The following is a 19,556-nucleotide window of genomic DNA, read 5'->3' on the forward strand; positions in this document are numbered from 1 at the left end:
AATAAAATATCATAAGTTAGTGATGACATTTAAGTGCATTAAATGTGATGCCCCATCATATCTTACTAACAAGTTTCATTATGTTTCAGACAGAAATCCATACCCCTTGAGAAATGCTGTTCAAGGAAACCTCATACTCCCTAAACCAAAAACAGAATTGTTCAAAAATCTTTAATGTATTCTGGACCATTCTTGTGGAATAATTTGCCAATACCGTTAAGAAATATTACAAATGTTAATTCTTTCAAATACAAAATAACAGATCATTTATTGAAATCAACCTAGCTGTATCAATAATATAAAAAAACTGATCATGTCATCATGTTTATTTTTTTTCATCACATTTTATCAAGTTGTATTGAACATTATTATCATACTTGACTTTTTATACTAATGTATGCAATGTATATGTTTGCATTTTGTTTGATTTCTCATGTCGAGGGCCTCAAGGAAGATTAGTTATATAGCTAACTGTGTAACCCTCTTAAAATAAAGTATTGTTGTTGTTGTTGTTGTTTAACATGCTGGAACAGATGTTTTAAAAATTTTACTTTTTTTAAATTTTGTGAGCCATGGTAATTTGACCCCTCCTCCTTTTTTACCATGGAAAATCAAAACTATCCTTATATATATATATATTCAAGCTACATGGTCTAGTCAGTAAGGATCAGTAAGTATTTTGAATGACATTTTGTTGGTAAAGACTTCAGAGAACTTATACCAAGCAAAGATATTTCTTTAAATCAGTCATGAAAAATGTACCTCCCTTTCTTGTATGAATGATTTTTTAATCTATGATGAGCTTTAGAATAATGTATAATGTTCTAATAATCATCTAGGATGAAAAAAACAGGCGGTTCAATTTACCATAGCGGTATTTTGACCCCGGGGTCAATTTACCATGGGGTTCAAAATACCATATGACACCGGGCCCCCCTTTTCTGGGAAAAATCTGGTTGATTATATAGGGAAGCACTGTTCAAAGCATGACCGGAGCGGGCCCCCACTTATGAAAATTTCTGGATCCGCCACAGTTATTGAATAAGGTATAGGAAATATTTTAGCGGTTATTATTTTGATACACAAACTATTATCAATACCTTTGCATGTGCACTTTTAAATTGTTGGGATTCTATTTTGATGATTTTGTTCTATCCTCAAAAATAAGCGACAATTTGCACTCCACGAAAATAACCTGCTATACAGTACTTAGAAGGATTGTTTGCCATCTTGTGTATATAAATGTTGTCACAGTTTCACATCTATAAATGCAGGCATAGTATTTTGGAATTACAATATATAATTTCTATTTTTTTCAGATATTTATGACAGCAGTAGTATGTTTAGTATCATCTGTTATAGTAGTAGCCTATACATGTTTATTACCACAAGAATACACCAAAGGTGTGGCAAGATGTATTTTCCATCTATTTTTTGGTCATTGGTTATTAGTTAATGTTGTGTTTAACTATGTAATGGCAGCATTTACAAACCCAGGAAATCCACCATATGTGAGTATATTATACGTCTGAAATATCTCCCTTAATTACAACTAAGCAGTTTTATAATTAACATTTGTTATGACCTTTCGTACCACAAAATAAGAAACTGAAATAAATTAATGCAAAAGATTTTGAAGGGTGTCTGTACTCCAATACTTGACAGGCATATGAATAATATAGGGTTATTGCATGAATATTGGGGAATATTGTCAGAGTAGAATTTTATATTGCACGAGCATGCGAGTGCAATATATGTTCTACGAGGGACAATATTCCCCAATATTCATGCAATAACCCTTTTAATTGAATAGCAATATAATATTTGAAAGTAAAAATTGGTTTAAAGTAAGATTTTGTCGTTGATGACGTCATTAATTTAAAAAATTTATTGCACTAGTGAAATATTGGAATTTATTGCACACTAACTTTTGGTTACTTTCTGTGGGAAATATTATATTGCTATGCAATAAAAGGAGTTATTTCATATTGGTATTATTTTTGTAGGTTTCTCTATGCGAATTGGATTTTGAATAAAAAAGCATATTCACCTGGAGAAAAGTGTTATTCACCGCGCTTAACGTCACACGCTTTTACATGCAACGTTATGTTAAAATGTTTTATGTAAAATTTGTTTTGGTATATGTTTGTGAGTAAATACATTTTCTTCTCTCGGAATATGGAATAAAACAATTACTGTCTTTTGTTTCGGTAAATATGGGGTTTAATTGACTTTTGAAAAACTGATATTCACTTCGTCCTTCGGCCTCAGTGAATATCAGTTTTTCAAAAGTCAATAAAACCGCACATTTACCTCATCAAAAGACAGTAATTGTATAATATTGGATATGAAGCAATGAGACAGCCACCCAATAACACAATTGGATCATGTGAAGTTTGTAAATATATTAACGAAAAAAGGACATTTAAAAATTATAGACCTCATCTTCATCTGCAAAGAGCAAAAGCACAAACCTTATAACATGAACAGAAAGGAATACAGTATACTGTTACATTAACAAGACACCAACCACTTAACATAAACAAGAGCTAACTCTGTAAAATGTAAACCACAAGAAAGAAAACACACCTTAGAACATCAGTGTGAACATGTACACACCATATTGCATAAGCATGAACACAATTCAACAGAATGATAAAAGATTAGAAAATTGTATTACATGTACTGGATTTTACAAAACTTTTAGTAAAAATGAAACATATGCAGATGCAGACCATTTTAAGCCAAAATTCACTTGCTCATGATTATGCATTAAAGATTGAGGATTTATGCGCTCCATAGTATATTTGCAGGATATTTTTAATAGTTGACTTCCAAACAATGTTTCATTGCAAGACTTTATGCACTGGTTGAAATTTGCATAAAGCAAGGTTATTCATTTGTATATGTGCAATTTCAAATATAACTCGTTTTTATTAATTTAAAATGAAGGTAGTATATCTAGAAAGCTGTAAAACTTGGTTAATTGTTTAATAGTTTGGAATTAGTGGTCTGACACCTAATGAATCTGTCCAATACCACCCAAAAACTCAATACTGTATACATGAATTGATAGTTTTACACATTTTCTCCCAAAGTTCCAGAAACAATATCTATATACATTTTGTATATGTAAGTAATGTATAGTTCCAAAACCATCTTGGACTCTTGACATAAAATTTTTATACATTTTAGGAGGTTCCAGAAACAGTATCTATATGTAAGAAATGTATCAGTTCAAAACCACCTAGAACTCATCATTGTAGTATATGTAACAAATGTGTGTTAAAAATGGATCATCATTGTCGTATCCTTATCACAATGCAGTTCTTATAGAAGAAGAAGATATTCATTTCCAATTATGGTCCCCAAAGGGCATAAACATTACAACATCAATCATTTTCATAATACAATACAAACAATGATATAAAAAAAAAGATTAATGAGAACTATTTAAGTTCTTAAAGAATATGTAGAAAAAGAATCTATAATATGTGTTTTTTTTTAAATACTAATGCATTTTAATGCAAGTGTGGTTGATATAGATAACAAACAAGCAGCCCAAAAAGAAAAAAAGAAACATAGATATCCATATATGTATAGTACACAATAAGTTGGATCAATTAAACATATAATAACAAGCCAAAAAGAAAGTAGAATTCATGCATGTCCATGACTCATCCTGTGTCATATACAGTACAGCCTGTGACTTCCTCTTAGTTATGTCCACCCTCTTGCATGGTCAACATCCAATGGTGAACATTTATTGGGGTATTCAATCTTGAGATGTTGGCCATTTATTGGGGGTCATAAATCATGGGCAGATTTTTTATCTAATTATGTTACCTGTTAAAATCAATCAGGGTTGAAGTTTTCACCTGGTATGTTTCATTAAAATTTACCTGTACAGGTAACTTTGATTTCTTTTAAAATTGACATTTCACCTTTTTTTGAAAAGGTAGTCGAATAAAATATTGTTTTACTCTGTTAATTTATTATTATTTTTTTGTCTTTAATGTCATTTAATTTTTTTTTTTTCATTTTTGTTTGTTTTGTTTCTTACTGTTTTGTTTCTTATTCTTTTAATTTCTTCTTAGTAAGAATCTTGAGTCGAAATGGCAAAAAGTCAAAGCTAAAGTTATTGACTAGCATTTGAAATAAACAGACTTTTAATAATTGTTTTTTAAGTAAAAGGTTTATATAAATGTACATGATGTACATTGTATTCAATTGTTTGTTCACATTATGAAATGAGTTATTACTATTAATAATAACTAATAATCATGCAAGTGATATTTTAAATAAAAAAATGAATGTAATTCAACAATTTGGTTTTCTTAACAAAATAAGATGATCAATATCAAACCTTTTACAATAGATTTTGATAACATCTAATATTATTCAGGAAAACTACAAGTATCATTATATGGTTTAGGAAAAAACTAATTTTGTTTATCTAAATTTTCTTCAAATCTCAAAACAAGAGCTGTGCACAAACAATCACTGAAAAGACTTATTTTCCAAATGTCCACCTAGTTATCATCAAATTTTGATAAATGTTCATTAAAAATGCTAATCATAATGAATAATATTCTTATATATCTGAATTAGTGAATCTTGTGAAAAGAAATTATTTAAAGAAATTGTCTTGAAACTTATTAAATAATGTTATCTTCAGTTTGGTTAATTTCTTTCAAAATTTGTCTCCATAAAAAATAAAGTGCACTTCCAAGATGGTGACACTTTAATGGTCTTTTAATTAAATCATTTTTTTCCCAGTGTATTATATTGTCGATAGTGCTGGACTGGCATGATACATATTCTTGGTATACATTTACAAAGAATATTTCAATCAACCTAGGCCTTTTAGATAAAGTTAATAATTGCGGGGACTTAAATGAATTAAGACTTTTAAAGTCCTTAATAAAAAATGAATTTAAAGAAAAATCTAAAAATAATAACTTGCGATAAAAACTGTAAACTTGATTGTGTTAATTAAGGTAGAGAATTTTTGGTAATAATTTAAAAATAGAAAATAGTGGACAATATTAAATTCCTAGAAAGGATAGAATGTGTAAACTGTGCCTCTTGTAGGTCAATGAAGAACACCTATTCCTTGATTGTAAAATTAACAAAACAACTTTGAGATATAAATCCATTTGAAAATTATTTACCTTCTCATTATATATGTCTCTAACCCAAGAACAAAAAGTAAAAGAAATGCTTAACCTCTAAAACATGGATCATGTTTAAAATATCATATGACAATAACAATATTATCAAATTTTGCTGTACTGAATATTTCTATTACTTATAAATATTTTATTCAATAAAGAAATAATGAATTGCCTAAATTTCATTGCATAAGTCCTAAAGACAATCTTAATCATATGTTAAGATCAGTCTATCTAAAATAATAAACCATTTTGATTTTAGAAAATTAATTTGAGAGACACCTTGTCAATAGAAAAAGGCAGGCATTGTAAATATTTGCAGTATATTTGAAAATGAGATTCATTTATTCTTCACTACCAAAAAAATAGACATAATATAAAAAATAACTTAAATTGATCAAAAATTATTTAAAAGGTATAATATCAAAACTAATAGTCAGGAGACAATTATTTTTTAATTAAGCTGTTTGTTCAACTAGTTTTATTGTTTCATTTTATTTTTGAATTTCTTGTCTTAATCACAGTTATTAAATTTGACAAACACATACATGTATATTTTACCTGAGACACCTTACCTGTAAGTTATATAATTTTAACGCTTCAATGCATTCAAGATTTCCCTTTATCCTTGACTAGTTTTTGAGTAATACCTTGTGTATTAAAAAAAAAGCAACAGGGGGTATGATGATGAACATATAGGGCCACCATGGTGAACATATTTTTTATGGCCACCATTAATAAGGTAAAGTCACAGGTAGTACTGTATAAATGGGGTAGTGAATAAAATAAAATTTCAGTCAAAAATTCAAATATACCGGTAGTAAAGATAAAGTTTTATTACTTTAATTTCACTGGTGATATTACGGCACATGTTATTCTAGTACATAAATACTACTATGGATTCATTATTACTCATGGCTACCAATTTTTATGGATTTTATGGGTTTATGGCTTTATGCATGTCAACACAAATTTGAATGTTCAACAAGTGCAAAATATCACTAAGCAAACTTTGCCAAAACCCATCAAAAATATCCACATTATATAAAACTATTCATCAATCTACCAAAATTGGACCGCTTGAAAAATAAATGAATCCACAGTATATGTTTTATTTTCATCATTATGACACATATACTTAAATATAATTCCAAGAGCAAGTTTGCAACAATCTCCCTTAACAAAAATCAGCTTGGATAAACAATTGTGTTGGATTTTATAACCATCGATATTTCTTTTTGTTTATTGTTTATTTATTTATTGGCGCTATTTATGTATGTGCAGTAGGTTATGATTCCTTCAAAGAACATTTCTATGGAAAAAAGGTTGGTTTAGCATCTTTTAATTCATCTTTGAAAAATAATGACATAATTTTTTTAGTCAGAGCTCTTGTAAAGTACAAAAATATCCTTTGAGTTCCTATAACCTACAGTTTATGCTTGAACAACTATTATGGATATTCTCTGTATATGGACACTTGGGTTTGTCGACAATTCTTTTATCCTTAAACGAAGTTTATATTCTTAAGCTAGAATATGTTATGTTCATATACGGTGAATTCAGAAATGATTGCAATTTTTTTTAAAGTTGACTAAAATGCAAGATTGATTATTGCGATTTCATAAAAATCTCGAATGTCTGAGTTCTTATTATTGCAATACCCACCCAATTGCATTAGAATTTTTTTGGAACTAAAAAAGTTTGTTTCCAGTTTTTGGAGAAAAAAATAATTTGTTTTTGATTCTGAGAAAAAAAATTGTTTGTTTCACCCTCAGCTGCCACTATATGTAATGCTAAAATTGAAAGAAAAAAATTGTTTTCGACTTGTCACGAAAAAAATAGATTGTTTTTCGCCGCAGGCGGAAAAAATAATTTGTCCAGAAAAAAAACCCATAGTCCCCCCCCAGAAAATCAAATGGTTGCTGCCTTACCACCCTGATAACTGTATTATGACTAATGAAAACACAGCTACAGGAAAGTCAATGTAAACATATGTGTGTTGTTATATTTTTTTTTACATTTTGCAGGAATATCCATTTCCAGGTTTTATGTATCCTCTCAATATAGCACATGAAGTTTGGCAGCACACAGCCACAGCAACTGTAAGTTGTAAGTAAAAATTGTCAAGAGCAAATGAAGGTGTTTACTATGTCCACAAAGAGAGGACATAATATGATATACCTTTGTATGTCTGTCCCCAGAGAGGACATAATATGATATACCTTTGTATGTCTGTCCACAAAGAGAGGACATAATATGATATACCTTTGTATGTCTGTCCACAAAGAGAGGACATAATATGACATACCTTTGTATGTCTGTCCACAAAGCGAGGACATAATATGATATACCTTTGTATGTCTGTCCACAAAGAGAGGACATTATATGACATACCTTTGTATGTCTGTCCCCAGAGAGGACATAATATGATATACCTTTGTATGTCTGTCCACAAAGAGAGGACATTATATGAAATACCTTTGTATGTCTGTCCATAAAGAGAGGACATTATATGACATACCTTTGTATGTCTGTCCACGAAGAGAGGACATAATATGATACACCTTTGTATGTCTGTCCACGAAGAGAGGACATAATATGATACACCTTTGTATGTCTGTCCACGAAGAGAGGACATAATATGATACACCTTTGTATGTCTGTCCACGAAGAGAGGACATAATATGATACACCTTTGTATGTCTGTCCACAAAGAGAGGACATAATATGATATACCTTTGTATGTCTGTCCACCAAGAGAGGACATTATATGACATACCTTTGTATGTCTGTCCACAAAGAGAGGACATAATATGACATACCTTTGTATGTCTGTCCACAAAGAGAAGACTTTATATGACATACACCTTTGTATGTCTGTCCACAAAGAGAGGACATAATATGATATACCTTTGTATGTCTGTCCACAAAGAGAGGACATTATATGACATACCTTTGTATGTCTTTCCACAAAGAGAGGACATAATATGACATACCTTTGTATGTCTGTCCACAAAGAGAGGACATTATATGACATACCTTTGTATGTCTGTCCACAAAGAGAGGACATAATATGACATACCTTTGTATGTCTGTCCACAAGGAGAGGACATAATATGATATACCTTTGTATGTCTGTCCACAAAGAGAGGACATTATATGACATACCTTTGTATGTCTTTCCATAAATAGAGGACATAATATGACATACTTTTGTATGTCTGTCCACAAAGAGAGGACATAATATGACATACCTTTGTATGTCTGTCCACAAAGAGAGGACATAATATGACATACCTTTGTATGTCTGTCCACAAAGAGAGGACATAATATGATATACCTTTGTATGTCTGTCCACAAAGAGAGGACATTATATGACATACCTTTGTATGTCTGTCCACAAAGAGAGGACATAATATGATATACCTTTGTATGTCTGTCCACAAAGAGAGGACATAATATGACATACCTTTGTATGTCTGTCCACAAAGAGAGGACATAATATGATATACCTTTGTATGTCTGTCCACAAAGAGAGGACATATTATGACATACCTTTGTATGTCTGTCCACAAAGAGAGGACATAATATGATATACCTTTGTATGTCTGTCCACAAAGAGAGGACATTATATGACATACCTTTGTATGTCTGTCCACAAAGAGAGGACATAATATGACATACCTTTGTATGTCTGTCCACAAGGAGAGGACATAATATGACATACCTTTGTATGTCTGTCCACAAAGAGAGGACATAATATGACATACCTTTGTATGTCTGTCCACAAGGAGAGGACATAATATGACATACCTTTGTATGTCTGTCCACAAAGAGAGGACATAATATGACATACCTTTGTATGTCTGTCCACAAAGAGAGGACATAATATGACATACCTTTGTATGTCTGTCCACAAATAGAGGACATAATATGACATACCTTTGTATGTCTGTCCACAAAGAGAGGACATAATATGACATACCTTTGTATGTCTGTCCACAAAGAGAGGACATAATATGATATACCTTTGTATGTCTGTCCACAAAGAGAGGACATTATATGACATACCTTTGTATGTCTGTCCACAAAGAGAGGACATAATATGACATACCTTTGTATGTCTGTCCACAAGGAGAGGACATAATATGACATACCTTTGTATGTCTGTCCACAAAGAGAGGACATAATATGACATACCTTTGTATGTCTGTCCACAAGGAGAGGACATAATATGACATACCTTTGTATGTCTGTCCACAAAGAGAGGACATAATATGACATACCTTTGTATGTCTGTCCACAAAGAGTGGACATTATATGACATACCTTTGTATGTCTGTCCCCAGAGAGGACATAATATGATATACCTTTGTATGTCTGTCCACAAAGAGTGGACATTATATGACATACCTTTGTATGTCTGTCCACAAGGAGAGGACATAATATGACATACCTTTGTATGTCTGTCCACAAAGAGAGGACATAATATGACATACCTTTGTATGTCTGTCCACAAAGAGTGGACATAATATGACATACCTTTGTATGTCTGTCCACAAAGAGAGGACATAATATGACATACCTTTGTATGTCTGTCCACAAATAGAGGACATAATATGACATACCTTTGTATGTCTGTCCACAAAGAGAGGACATTATATGACATACCTTTGTATGTCTGTCCCCAGAGAGGACATAATATGACATACCTTTGTATGTCTGTCCACAAATAGAGGACATAATATGACATACCTTTGTATGTCTGTCCACAAAGAGAGGACATAATATGACATACCTTTGTATGTCTGTCCACAAATAGAGGACATAATATGACATACCTTTGTATGTCTGTCCACAAATAGAGGACATAATATGACATACCTTTGTATGTCTGTCCCCAGAGAGGACATAATATGATATACCTTTGTATGTCTGTCCACAAATAGAGGACATAATATGACATACCTTTGTATGTCTGTCCACAAAGAGAGGACATAATATGACATACCTTTGTATGTCTGTCCACAAGGAGAGGACATAATATGATATACCTTTGTATGTCTGTCCACAAAGAGAGGACATAATATGACATACCTTTGTATGTCTGTCCACAAAGAGTGGACATTATATGACATACCTTTGTATGTCTGTCCACAAAGAGTGGACATTATATGACATACCTTTGTATGTCTGTCCACAAAGAGAGGACATAATATGACATACCTTTGTATGTCTGTCCACAAAGAGTGGACATTATATGACATACCTTTGTATGTCTGTCCCCAGAGAGGACATAATATGATATACCTTTGTATGTCTGTCCACAAATAGAGGACATAATATGACATACCTTTGTATGTCTGTCCCCAGAGAGGACATAATATGATATACCTTTGTATGTCTGTCCACAAATAGAGGACATAATATGACATACCTTTGTATGTCTGTCCACAGAGAGGACATAATATGATATACCTTTGTATGTCTGTCCACAAATAGAGGACATAATATGACATACCTTTGTATGTCTGTCCACAAAGAGAGGACATAATATGACATACCTTTGTATGTCTGTCCACAAGGAGAGGACATAATATGATATACCTTTGTATGTCTGTCCACAAAGAGAGGACATAATATGACATACCTTTGTATGTCTGTCCACAAAGAGTGGACATTATATGACATACCTTTGTATGTCTGTCCACAAAGAGTGGACATTATATGACATACCTTTGTATGTCTGTCCACAAAGAGAGGACATAATATGACATACCTTTGTATGTCTGTCCACAAAGAGTGGACATTATATGACATACCTTTGTATGTCTGTCCACAAGGAGAGGACATAATATGATATACCTTTGTATGTCTGTCCACAAAGAGTGGACATTATATGACATACGTTTGTATGACTGTCCACAAAGAAAGGACATAATATGACATACCTTTTGTATGTCTGTCTACACTCTTTGCAGAAGCATATTTCTATAGGATTTTATACAGACTTCGGCCACAAAAGACAAATCAAATATCCACAAAAATACATTTTTTTCTCAATCAACGAAAATTGATACCCAAGAGAATTACTAAATCCACAGTACACTGATATACATATCATATCTTGTATCCAGATTATCCATTTGCTATCCTTATACTGCTTCTATAATGTAATAGACCACTTTCAAGTTTGTCCTTCACCGGAAAACTTGTTTTGCATGCCTTTATGATGTCAATTACCAGATATAGAAGATCGCCTGTATATCTGCTCTATTTACGTTCATCAAGCGTCTTAGTGATCATCATTGTGCAGGATAAGCTAGAAAATAGTTTTTCTGTAGGTACTTAATCGCCATTCCCTAATGACAGCAGTGCTAATTGTCAATTATGAGAATTCAATTTGCTGAATAATTCATGCAATATAGTATATATCATAGTTTTCTAATCACTCGCTCAACTTGGGAATGGAAGTGACGATGCTCCTAAACACACGAATGATGTTCACTAAAACCTAAGTTTTTGACGGAAATACATCAAACTCGAAAGTTGTCTATTCCATTTCATTTGTGATATTATATCCTTTAAAAAAAATGTGCTTTTAAATACGTTTACTGGTATATATACTTATCTTTTTTCAGGCAGCGCCATACAAACATGACGAGAATGATTTAGAAATGGATTATGTGGATGCATTTTTCCACAATGCAGTATTGTACGAGTTTATTTTAGCCAGTGGTGTTTGTGTGGCTATATCACTGTTATTAGTATGGCACATCAAAATGGTCAGTTATAATGAAACAAATATAGAAATCCATATCAACAAAAAAGAGAAGGCCAGACTGAAAGCTCTGGGGATTGTAAGTTTACATTTGTTGTGTTGCTAATAAATATACCATAACATAAATACCCATAGGCGGATCCAAGGGAGGGGGGTTTCAGGCCCCCCTTTCTTGTGAAAAATTTAGTTGATTATATAGGGAATCACTGAAGCATGACTGGAGTGCCCCCCCCTTTTAGGTTAGTCCACATTTAGAAGAAGTTTACTTTTTTTCAATTGCTTGCTTCCAGGAAGCAATTTGCCAACATATTTTTCCATATGCAAAGTGACATTAGCGTGACCCTTCTCGTAAAATCTGGTGATCTCAAAATGAATGGAACTGTCATTAAAATAAACAATTATCTGATTGTACATGTTAAACACATGCTCAATATCCATGCCTCTTTGTTGATTGTTAACTATAAGGTGACAATCAGTAAAGTATGGTTTCAAAACACAACAATTAAGTAGCTGCCATTTTTTCCCCTCATAACAGACAGAGAGAAAAAAAATTGACGATTATACGATATATTGCATAAAAAATTATAAAATTGTGCTCAGAAGACTAAGTTTATGATATATACATGCTTTGGTTCAAAAATTGGATAAACATTATTTTTCGCCAGTCACTCGTTTCATATGACTTTAATTGCAAACACATATTGTAAAAATATATTTCTCATATGAAGATGTAGCAGGTACAACAAGGAAGTTACTGTGGATTAATTTATTTTCATTGGTACTTATTTTTGTGGATTGATGAAAACTTGTATTTTCCTGGATATATAATTTTGTTGTTTTGCCAAAGTCTGCATTCAACCTTATGGGAAATCAGTAATTTCGTTGAACATTTAAATTCGTGGTTCATATGTACCTACCAAATCCACGAAAAGAAGTACCCAACGAAAAATGATGAATCCATACCTGCCAACTTTTCAAATTATCCATGGGGCTTTGACGTGCAAGATGGCTCTAAAAGTGCTACAAAACATTCAAGGGGGCTTCAAATACATTTTAATGTTGTTTTTTTGGCTTCTTCGTACTTTTGCAAGCCTGTAGCATTGTAAAATTAATAGTTTTGTTTAAAATTGTGGACAAAATTGCTCTTTCAAAATTTCCATTTCGGAGCCTTCATGGGGGAAATCCCCTGTAAATAGTGACAGTTGGCAGTTAACTATTTAAAGCCTGTTATCTGTCCTCTTTGGTTAATCTTTATTAAAAAAAAACAAGAATAGGCTTACAATTATATCAGATATATTGACAAAATTACTATTCAAGAATAAAATCAACAAAATATTCATCCATATTGATTTATTTGAAGGTCAGATTTATAAGCTTGATGCCCAAAAAAAAATAATTTTAAGTTAGAAATTATCATTTAAAGACTGAATAAATGAACATATCAATTTAAATTAGAATTATGCATATTTCTTTTTCATTTTTAACAGAAATTCAAGAATCCATACCATCATGGAGTATTAAGGAATTGGAAAATATTTTTAGGATTATATGATGGAAGGTAAAATTATAGAAAAATGTGGAAGGAGAATTTAGTGATGTAATTTGATAATAGATATTCAATACAAGTTTTGTGTTGGCAACATTGTAGTAATGGAGTCTTATCTGATGGAAACTTTGATATAACATTGGACAACATTTCTCACTGAATGAGTTACTAAAGTAGCCTTTTCAATAGTCGTCTGGCGTGAAAAGGACGATAACTCAATTTTAGAATTTAATATTTTTGGAGACGGTCAATTTTCGGAATTCCATGCTTGATCATCCCGATTTTTTCTTTGAATTATTGCTGCATTCTTTGACAATAAGGTATATTTAACAAGGCAGTATTATCAATGTATTATCGTGGTATCAATATATGTTAGAAATGTTAGATACCTGAATTATTTGTAATTTTGGCAAGGACAATTCATCACGTCCCCTGAAAACATGATTTTGTAAAATATCACTTATTGGCATCTCCGGGCGGCAAGCCAGATTAATTTCCTGATAATCTTTACTACAGCATTCTGATTGTTATTAATTGCTACATATTACCGCTTTTTTGTAAATCGATGTTTGTTTACATTATCAACAAATGTGAGTAACATTCTAGGTCGAGTTGTCGTTTATGGTGTATAGTTTGTTCCAAACCATTGTTTGTTTCTGGTACAGGTTGGCAGTTGTTTATCAACAATAAAGTTGTTGCAACATAAACACATGTTATTTTCAGTGTGTATGTGTGTTTTTCTTTCTTTCTAATTAGTTATGATTGTTTATAAAAACAAAATGTTTTTAAATTCATTTGGAAGACAGGATTGTCATGTAATTGTTATTTCCCTTGTTTAAAAATAGAAATTGCGTGTTTCAATATTTAACAATTTGCATGACACTATTTAGTACATATTTGTTAAATAATATAGATATTGCTGTTTTGAATTCATTGTTAAAGAGAATTATATATGTCCTAAAATTCAATATTTGCATCGTTGCTTATCATTTATAACCTTTGTTGAAAGACTTAATCATTTTAGATAAGTTGTTTGAAAATATTGTTGGTTACAAACTTCCTTCTGTTGTTTAATTGAAAGCAGTCAATGGCACTTTTCAATGATTGCCAACGCTAATACTGTATATGGTTGGTAACAACATTGAATGATTGAGATGTTTATGAACTGACATTCAGTCCGACCATGGGAAGCTGTGCTCTGCCGGATGGTTGCTCAATTATTGTAGTCATTCAATGCTACATTTCTCTTTAGGTCTACATAATAAAAATTGTACTTATTGAAAAAAAATATATATTGTTTTCATTTATTTTATTAAGATAGCGCTATCACATTTGGCATCCATCGTATCTTTATTTATCAGTTGTCAAATTAGACCAATATGTGGTCTGCATCCCCTGCATAATTGATCCTTTTACATACATGTCAGACTCCACTCCTTTATTTCTTTAATGGCTTTCAGTTATTTGGTGGACACAGGGAATTGATTCCCCGTTCCCTCCCCAAACTCCTACTTCACTCCATATTCTGTTCCTCTGCACTCTTATTTTTTCATCAACAAGAATTATCCCTGTTTTATCAAACTTTTCTCACGATTAAGACCACCCTGCCTCAAGCTTTCATCCATCAAATTCTCATTTCTAGTCCTCTTATTCCACAGTTCCCATAATTCTGTCCAACCCCTTTAAAGTGTCCCAATGACTCGCACCCATTAACAACCCATCATTCAACAAATTATATTAAACAACCTGATTTGTCTCCTATATGCAAAAATTATGAGTCAGGTTTTTTTGCTTTAATATAAATGGCAATTTTTTTTCACACATCTCGTTTTTGAACTCCCATGCCTATTTGTTACTATCAACTATATGGCATCAATGCACACAATTCAAACGATCTTTTCACAAAACCACAAAAATTGCATAGCAAATACATTCTCAGGATTTTTAATAAAGTTTACTTTGCAAGCCCAAAGTGAGGAATTAATTATAAAACAATTTGGTAAAGCAAAATAAATATCTAAAAGATGTTTTAAAAATAGACTATAGTGGATTACCCCTTCGTGTAACAAGATTTATCTCTCCTGGGATTTAAACACATTGAGATTGAGATTGAATTGTTTCCCTTTGATAACAACCAGTTCCAAAGCAAGATTATTTGTTTGATGATTTTTAATTGATTAACAATATTTTGATAAAGGAAAAGGATAATACTTTCAATTTCGAGGTCTCACAAAGGCTTTTTTACCTTCCATTCTAATTTTACATTAAAAACCCAAATTTAGATGAAAAGGCTAACTAAAGAAATATGTTATTCTTTTTTAAAGAAAACTTACATTTTATCAATGTTTTTACATCATTGCAGCTTACCGAACAATTGAAATTAATTTTCTATAGAACATATGATGCAATAATTTAGAAAAACAAATTTCTTGAACATTTTCAGTATTTATTTGTGAAGTCTTTTTAAATTTTTAAATTCATTTTAAGTTATGGAAACGTTTTGATTTGTTTATTACTAAGTCATCTATAAAACAGATTGACTGGGATTCATAATTTTTTGGGGGATGCTAATTTTCACAGATTTCATGTGTAAAGATGAGTCATGAATTTAAATGTTCAAAAAGTAAAAAGGTTCTATAGGCATGTATGCAGAATATGTCAAAACCTATTGGTTCTAACCTGCTGTATTTGATTTATTTGACAGAACAATATGGAGGCATATATTATTACCATCTACTCATCCACCAGAAGGAGATGGATTACGATGGCCAAAAGCTCAATATAAATATGACAGAAAGAAAGGAATATTGCAGCTCTTATGACAAAAACTGTATCAAGGCAAATATGAATGACAATATTTATAAACCAATTTTATCAAAGACCATAGATATATTAATATATGTCATTTATGAACTGTTTGTGATCAAATTTATTCCATTATTGTTTATTTTATTGCGAACCAAATGAAAGTTTTCCACAGAGTCGTCTGCTCTTGACCAGGGTATCTAAACTTTTGTCTATTCTCTTGTCCTATTGAATAACTACAAAAGCAATTGTTCTCTGTGTAGATTTTATGGCCCCGCAACAAAGTTGTCAGTGCCTTATAGTTTTACCCTTGTCCATCATTCTGTCATTCCTCAACAAACCATTATACAGACTTTTTTTCTATACGCCTTCAGATATTATTGGGCTGATTTTTGGTATGTGAGTAAACCATGATGAGTTACAGATCAAGTTTAAGTTACGTTCCACTCAGCTAATTTTTGCCAAAATTACAGGCTTTGGACTTTGGGCTTATTTTTGGAATGTCAGTTAACCATGATAAGTAACAGATCAAGTTGAAGTTTAGTTCCGTTCCGCTGATTTTTGTCCAAATTAAGGCTTTTTAAGACTGAAAATTGTTGAAAATCATATTTTTTTTACACAGACTTTTTTCTATACTCCTTCAAATTTTGAGGTGATTTTTGATATATGAGACTACCATCATGTTTGTATCCACATCTGTTGTTGAAATAGCAGATTTTTCAGTTTTTTGAGACAGGGCCATTCGTGATGTTTCGACACATCTAGTTTCACTTTGACCTTTTTGATTAGTTTACCTGACCAAAAAATTATCTTCTTTTTTTATTGAAATACTTTTAGAAACTTGCATAAACTGCATGCATGATTGTATTTATTCAATTTCAATAATACATTTTCAATCTGTTCAATATAAACATGGATCTAATCATAAAAACTTTATTTCTGACAAAAAATTTGGTATTGTTCCAAAGCATTTGCATGTTTTGTATATGTTCAGTTATAGAATACATTTATCAAGACCTTAATTTAAACAAAGGAGTAGTGCCGGTAAGGGCAGATTTTGGCCTCAAATTTCAGGTTCATCTAACGACAGATTTTGGACTCTTTTTAAACACTTAAATGTCTATTTCACTTGATTCGATTCGTTTATGTGAAAGATTTTATTTGATTCAGTCATTAAAACGCTCGGATTCAAGCTTATATATTATAAATATGAAAAATCTATCAAATATGCCAAAAAAACGTCTCTTTTCAGATGTTTTTTGTCAAAAATGAAAGTGGCTGCATATGTGTTCATCTTCAACCTTTATATATGTTTTGTATTATCATCAATTTCAACTTACAATTCAATATTATAATGAACACAAATGCGGCCACTTTCATTTAAGACAGAAACTGTCTAAAATTTGACTACAATGCTAAAATTATGAAGATTTTAGTAATTTAGCATGACTTAATGAGATTAGTACCCGATATATGTGCATTGTATTATCAAAAATAGCCCATATTTATGTAGCTGAAGCATTTTACTTTCCAATAAATAGCTGAAAGATAACATTTTCACACTTTTGTAAAACTGCTATATTTTGGGGCCAAGAAGGGGTCTTACTGAACCTACTCCTTTATTTTAAAGTTATTATTTGTCAAACACAAAAAAGCAAACTTTAAAATAGGTAAAGTATTAAAAATTTGATCAGAAATCAACTTTTAGTTTTTGAAACAGTGTTTATATTGAAACAATTAAAAATGTTATATTAATATTGAATAAATACAACACTACATGCAATTTCAATGAGTCCTTATTTAGTATTTGTACATGTATTTTCATCATTGACAGTTCAATTTTTCGTTCAGGTAAATTAATTTGTGAGTGATAGATTTCTCCTAGAAGAAATTTAAAGGTCCCAGTGAATTAACTACACAGTGAACTATTTGTTAGATGGGACAGTTACTTAAAAAAGTTTAAATCAACAGGTAACTTGCAGGTTAATCTGTGGAAAAGTATCATTGGGTTCACAATAATTGTTCAGATTGATCCATGTTTTATATTCATGCCTTTACATTATAACATTCCTACAGGACTTTTGTGCTTGTGTGTTCTTGTGCATTGTGTCAGATACCTCAGGCGATGAACTAGAATTTATTGTTTTATGTAAAAAAAATCTTTTGTTTGGGTCTTCCTATGTAAAGTATATCATTTCAATTAAATGTCACATGAAATAGTTTGTGTAACATATAGCTATAGAGTGCAAAAATTAAACATATATGATTGCTTATTTCATGCTGAACTCACACACTTCTGTGCAATATTGTATGTTCCTTGACACTTATTTTGTTTTAACTTGAAAGTGTGGAAAAGTTTAGATACATGTATTTGTATAACATTTATTTATGATTCTAGGCTTTACCATACTCATATGTATATTAATAGTATGAAAATAATTTGTATATGTTCAAATGTATTTCTTATCAGTTTGCATATTCTTTAAAAATTACAAAATTTAACACCAACCTTAACTTTGATATACATGTATTGCATTTTAATGAAACTTAGTAAAAGACTGTAAGAGGCTTTGCAAGCTTTTCTAATATTTTGAAATATAGCTGTATAGAAGGGAGAAATAAATGCAGCTGTAATATCCGTTTCTTCATGTTTTTATACATCGCCAAAAAAATTTTGCTTCATATAATGCTATCATGTCGTTGTCCGAAGACATATTTAGTTTCCGGACAATAACTTTAGTGAAGTTTTAGTGAATGAATCTCTATAAATTTTTACCAGAAGATTTAATACCTCTAAAGGAAGGTTGGGATCAATTTTGGTCCCAATAGTTAAGTAATTAGAGGCCAAAAAGGGGCCCAAAATGAGCATTTTTGCAGTTTTCAAACGATAACTTGTGTTTAAGTGTATGAATCTTTCTGAAATTATTCCACAAGTTTCCATACCATGAAGGGATGGTTAGTATTGACTTTGGGGGTTTATGGCTCAAAATGTTTTGGAATTAGGGGGGAAACACAAGGTTTTTCTAGTCAATGGACAATTAAGACAATTTAAAGCAGTGTAAGGGAGGTAATTCAAAAGCATTTAACATACAATGTATCAGGTATGTTCAGATATACCTCCCTTACTCTTCTTGTAAATTATGTATAAAGGAATGTCAGGTTTTTGACTAATTGCAAAAAAGGGTAGTAGTTTTCAATTAATTTTTTTCCAAATTTCTCAAATTCCAAATTTTTTAAAAGTTATAAGAAG

At 31.3% G+C, this 19,556-nt stretch overlaps 1 protein-coding gene across 4 annotated transcripts in view; it reads left to right on the plus strand.

Moving 5' to 3' along the window:
* The window catches only part of LOC139521912 (palmitoyltransferase ZDHHC16B-like), a 31,305-nt gene extending 12,361 nt beyond the window's left edge, over nt 1-18,944 (plus strand). For 2 of the 4 annotated variants that reach the window (XM_071315641.1, XM_071315640.1), the window contains 7 exons: nt 1,320-1,511; nt 3,196-3,307; nt 6,366-6,499; nt 7,202-7,276; nt 11,816-12,034; nt 13,443-13,513; nt 16,206-18,944. In XM_071315641.1, the coding sequence (XP_071171742.1) occupies nt 1,320-1,511; nt 3,196-3,307; nt 6,366-6,499; nt 7,202-7,276; nt 11,816-12,034; nt 13,443-13,513; nt 16,206-16,323 (921 nt within the window). In that variant the 3' untranslated portion in view covers nt 16,324-18,944. The remainder of the gene's footprint in view (nt 1-1,319; nt 1,512-3,195; nt 3,308-6,365; nt 6,500-7,201; nt 7,277-11,815; nt 12,035-13,442; nt 13,514-16,205) is intronic. The other 2 variants (XM_071315642.1, XM_071315643.1) reach the window with 2 other exon arrangements.
* Nucleotides 18,945-19,556: the final 612 nt, after the last annotated feature.

The sequence above is a fragment of the Mytilus edulis genome, chromosome 4 (assembly GCF_963676685.1).
Source record: "Mytilus edulis chromosome 4, xbMytEdul2.2, whole genome shotgun sequence".
NCBI classification, from domain to species: Eukaryota; Metazoa; Mollusca; class Bivalvia; order Mytilida; family Mytilidae; genus Mytilus; species Mytilus edulis.